At 32.9% G+C, this 4658-nt stretch overlaps 1 protein-coding gene across 3 annotated transcripts; it reads right to left on the reverse strand.

Moving 5' to 3' along the window:
• Positions 1 to 1529: 1529 nt before the first annotated feature.
• LOC123920257 (auxin-responsive protein SAUR36) lies at positions 1530 to 4275 on the reverse strand. Of its 3 annotated transcripts, none has more exons than XR_006813589.1 (2): positions 3310 to 4275; positions 1530 to 1709 (listed from the first exon to the last, which is right to left on the reverse strand). XR_006813589.1 is itself a non-coding variant. In XM_045972480.1 (1 exon), the coding sequence occupies exon 1, from the start codon at positions 3850 to 3852 to the stop codon at positions 3361 to 3363; it is 492 nt and encodes a 163-aa protein (XP_045828436.1). In that variant the 5' UTR covers positions 3853 to 4274; the 3' UTR covers positions 3073 to 3360. The 3 variants fall into 3 exon arrangements, 1 of the variants encoding a protein (XP_045828436.1); XR_006813588.1 differs by lacking the exon at positions 1530 to 1709 and adding an exon at positions 1773 to 2375; XM_045972480.1 differs by lacking the exon at positions 1530 to 1709 and having other exon boundaries at positions 3073 to 4274.
• Positions 4276 to 4658: the final 383 nt, after the last annotated feature.

Below are 4658 nucleotides of genomic sequence, written 5' to 3' on the forward strand. Positions count from 1 at the left end.
AAAATATAATCCAAGTCCAACTCCTTCCCTTGCTTCTAATAACAGAGCAAAACTCATGATCCAAAAAACAAGCCCAACCAACACAACAAAACTCGTGGCATGACAGCAGAAAAAGCAGGGAGAGCAAAATTTCATGACAGACCCATATCCTCATAAACCACATAGATCAATCCATCAACGCTTTGTGTATTCTTCTTGTTGTTCCTTCGTTTTTCCTTGTTACTAAGTGGAAGAAGAAGCATACTATTTGTGTGTTTTGCAAATTAGGTGAAGAAGCATAATGAATTCCTTTCAAAACGTGTAGGATTCTACAAAAAGTGCACTTCGGATGTTAAGTACCAAAATTGTGCAATTTCGTATTCTAAAATCCAAAACACTTTGATGGGTAATTTAGTCAGAACGGGGGGGCTGTAGGCAATACCGGGGGGCCAAAATAGCAATTTTCGCTTTGTCGTGTTTGCTTAATTTTGGGCTTTTATTGGGCCTTTTGTTTCTATAAACTACTATAAAAGACAACTTCTTCTTTTTGTGCCTCTGGTTGTTCTCGCGCTCTTCCAGTAAATTTGAAAAATGTCCATCTCGCTACTTAAGTAGAAAATTTTGGGGGCGTGAAATCCGAGGAATAAAAAACAGTTCGAATCTTATAGGATGCGAACTGAGTTGGCTGCTTAAATAGTGAACCTTGTAAAACAAGGGCAAAGGAAGGGTGAGAGATAAAAAAAATATTATACTTTATAAAATTCGCATATTAGGATGCGAACTAGTTCGAATTCTAGGATGTCAATTGTTTTTTTCCCCATATTTTACTATTTATACACTTGCATCCTATGTTACAAGGGGATATAATAAAAAGGCCGAGGGCCGGGTGCAAGACTCAAGGACGCGAAAAGAAGAAGTCTAAAAGGACAAGCTTAGTAGAGAAAGATTTGTTAAAGAAAAAAGTAGAAGAAAATAAAATAAAAAATAAAAAAGAAATTGGATCTAGTGAGAAATCATTTGGAATTAGTCAATTTATTAATGAATACTCTGATATATATCTTATTTGGACATGTATTGGTATACTACTTAGTTGACAATTTAATAGGTCCACAAATAATATTTAATATAAAAAAATTTATAAATATTACTTGTGAACCTATCACAATTGTCCACTTCAACAAATGTATCTGTACATCTTTAAATATATGTGACCAAAGAATTCACCTTAAACAACAAAAATTATAGATTTGGTCCTTTTCTTATCATTTGGTGATAAAAACTCATAGATTGCAATTTGCGAACAATATTTAAAGTTATCAACGTAATATTACTTTTGTCTTCGGGATAATTCATATATAGAAACGGTAGAAGAATTGCCTTGTTTTTATAAAAATGTTGTTTAAACCTAATTTACTACTACCGAAAGGTAAAGTCATCTACATTTTAAAGGGGGCGGATTGAGATTTGTTTTTGTCGCCTAAGTGGGACGTCGTTGTTTTGTATGACGTATTATAAATCTCTCGTGTTGATGTGATGTTTGTTTCGTTCAGATTATCATATTAGCTTCAACTCATTTCAAGTTAAACCAATGATACTATAGCTCAAGTAAGAGGCTTTTGACGGTTATCACTAAGGTCAATTGTTGCTCAATCTCACAAATATCAAACCAAAATATGTGCCAAAATTGATCATCTTGGAAATCACATATAGTCGATCTTTTGTGTGAACACCTGCAACTAGGTGTGAGTGAGGAAATTACATTAAGAGCCATGTACTACACACAATTGAAGAGAGAGAGAAAGGATATCTATTGTCAAAAGTAACTAGGTGAATAATGCTAATACACACCTTCTAAAATTAATGTGAGTGTGTATTAGTATTTTTTTTTTATGAGATGGGAAAAAAAAAACAAACAACACAAGAACAAAAAGAGAAAAAAAAACTAAGTCCTTGGACGAGCAACACCCATAACATCAGCCATCAACACGAGACTGAGTTGAGGAGGACAACTATTTCAAATCTTCAAAGTATCATTGCAGGAGGCTCCAGTCTTCGCAAGCCAATCAGCACATTCATTACCCTCTCTAAGAGTATGCTGAAAAGAAACATTTCAATCCCCTTGGTGAAGATGACGAATTTGTTGGATAAGCGGTGCATAAGGGTGAAAGTGAGAAGTTCCATGAGAAGCAAAATTAACTGCTAGAGTGGAATCTGATTCAATGATAATATTTCTAAGTCCTTTAGCTTGAGCAATCTTGAGGCCATTTAAAATTGCATGAAGTTCGGCACTTAAGGAAGTAGAGATGCCAATAAAGCCAGAGAATCCAAGTAACCAATTACCATTGCTATCACGCAAGGTACCACCAAAGCCTAATCTTCCCGGATTATTGAAAGAGCTGCCATCCACATTAATTTTTATGGTGTCATCCACATTAATTTTTAGTGTGTATTAGTATTACCCATATATATAAATTCTCAAAATATTGTGCAAACAGGAGGAACCACAAACTCCTACTCTTACATACTACATCCGTCCTAAAATATAAAAACTCTTTTATCATTGCACGTATGTCAATACATAATTTTAATTAAGAATATCTTTAATTGTTTATTAGTAAAAATTATAAAAATTTGATATTTTGAAAATATTTATCGAAACAAATCAAACAAGATCTTATTTGATAATATTGACATTTATATACTTTTAGATAAATACGGTCAAAACAAGACATATAAATAATACATTTAGTCAAAGTAATATGTCTTATAAAATAAAACTGAGGGAGGACTTCCTTCGCTTGATGAAATACATGTTCAAATTTGAGATTTTTCAATTTCTTCACATCGTGTGATTGTTGCCATTATGTTAGTATTTGACAAAACAAAATAATTTGTCGATTTCTTATTTTTGCTTATTTATAATACACATTTTTTGTTAATTTGCATTTTATTTGTACATATTGACTACGTATGACAATGAGACGATATCATTATTTGTCTCTTCTCATAACCTTACCTCCTCCAGAAAAGCCTTGCAAGAGATTAGGCAATCAAGATTCTCAAAATTGGAAATTAAAAATAAAATAAAATTGTAAATGTTGTTAAAAAGCCTTATATTTTTAATTTTTAATATAGTAAATATGAAAATTGTTTGGTTACTACTACTTTTCATTCTAAATTCCATTCCATTTACACATGGTATTCCACAAATATGCAAATAGCTAACCAAAATCATTTGTAGAATTTCAACCAAGCTACTTAAAATTAAAAAAATAAAAAAAACTAAAACCTAATAATTTTCTAAATAAATATTTTCAATCACAAACTCACCAAGTCACCATTATCTCTAATCTTCATCACCACCGCTTCATTAATCAACGGTCATAAATACCTCCGCCGACCCAATCTCCTTAAACCCGACCCAGAAGCAATCCGGGTCTTAACCTGTTCAAACTCCGTAACCCGACAAGGAATCGTGATTCCACCTTGATGACAAAACCCATATTCTTTTTCAGTTTCTTTCAACAATTCACTGAACAAAGGGTGGTTGAAATAAACCACCGGCACCAAAACCCGACGAAACTCACCGTCTTTTTGACCCACGTAAACCGCTAAATGACCCTTCGGAACCGGTGAACCGTTTTCCTGAACCGGGTCCTTTCCAACCGGTAAATAAGCCGACCGACCCAACCCTTTTTTGGAACATAGAGACTTTGCTTTTGTAGTTAAATTCCGACCCCATGTTAGAAGCTTCGTTGTCAGGTGACTCTTTTCCGGTGAGGCGCCGAGACGACGGTATTTGGGTCGGGTCCGGAATCTTCGGAAGATCCATCGAGTGACCCGAGTTACCTTCTTGCCTAGCTTGAATTTCATAGTTTTAACAAAACAAAGAAATTTCAATTTTTTTTGAGAATATTAAAAAATTAGTGTATGGTTGGTACTATGAGAAGGGCCATATAAACCAAGACACATATGTTTGTGCGCACCTAACTGCAAAGACTAATCTTTCGAAGTCAGTTTTGATTGAATTTTTTTTGTGAATTTTGAAGTGGTTTTTTTTTTTGGAGTGGAAAGTGAAATTTTTTGGTGATGAAGAGAGGGTTATGAGTTAGAATGAGGATGCATGATGAAGGATGAGAAAATGGAGAATTAATTATATAGAAGTTGTTTGGAGAAATTAATGAAAAAGTGTTTGAATTAGAATCAAACTGAGGAAGGTACAGAGAAAGAGTTATGATGTGGAATTAAGAGGATTAGTTGTGGTACCTGGTACGGAAATGAAGTGGCGCAATATTTTGGGGTGCATTTATTTATATTATGGAAAATTAATGTATGATGTGAGAATTTCAAGATAAGGTTGTATAACAGTCAAACATTAAATAGAGTAATTTAATTGTTTTAGTAAAAGATGTATGGTAAATCTTAATGGCTTATTTATGGGAATTTTGGATAAACATGATAAGAAACGGATTCTGTTCTTGCGTGTAATCGTTTTATTTAGGATTTGAATTTTTTAAATTTGTTTTTCCTAAATTTATCTAAATTCAAGTAAAATTGAATTAAGAAATAGAAAAATATTATATATTTAGGTGCATTTATGTATATTGTAAAGATCAAAATTCTCTAGAATTTTGCCTAAATATACGAAATTTATGAAACTATGACTTTAGAGAATCCAA

The sequence above is a fragment of the Trifolium pratense genome, linkage group LG4 (genome assembly GCF_020283565.1).
Source record: "Trifolium pratense cultivar HEN17-A07 linkage group LG4, ARS_RC_1.1, whole genome shotgun sequence".
Classification (NCBI taxonomy): domain Eukaryota; kingdom Viridiplantae; phylum Streptophyta; class Magnoliopsida; order Fabales; family Fabaceae; genus Trifolium; species Trifolium pratense.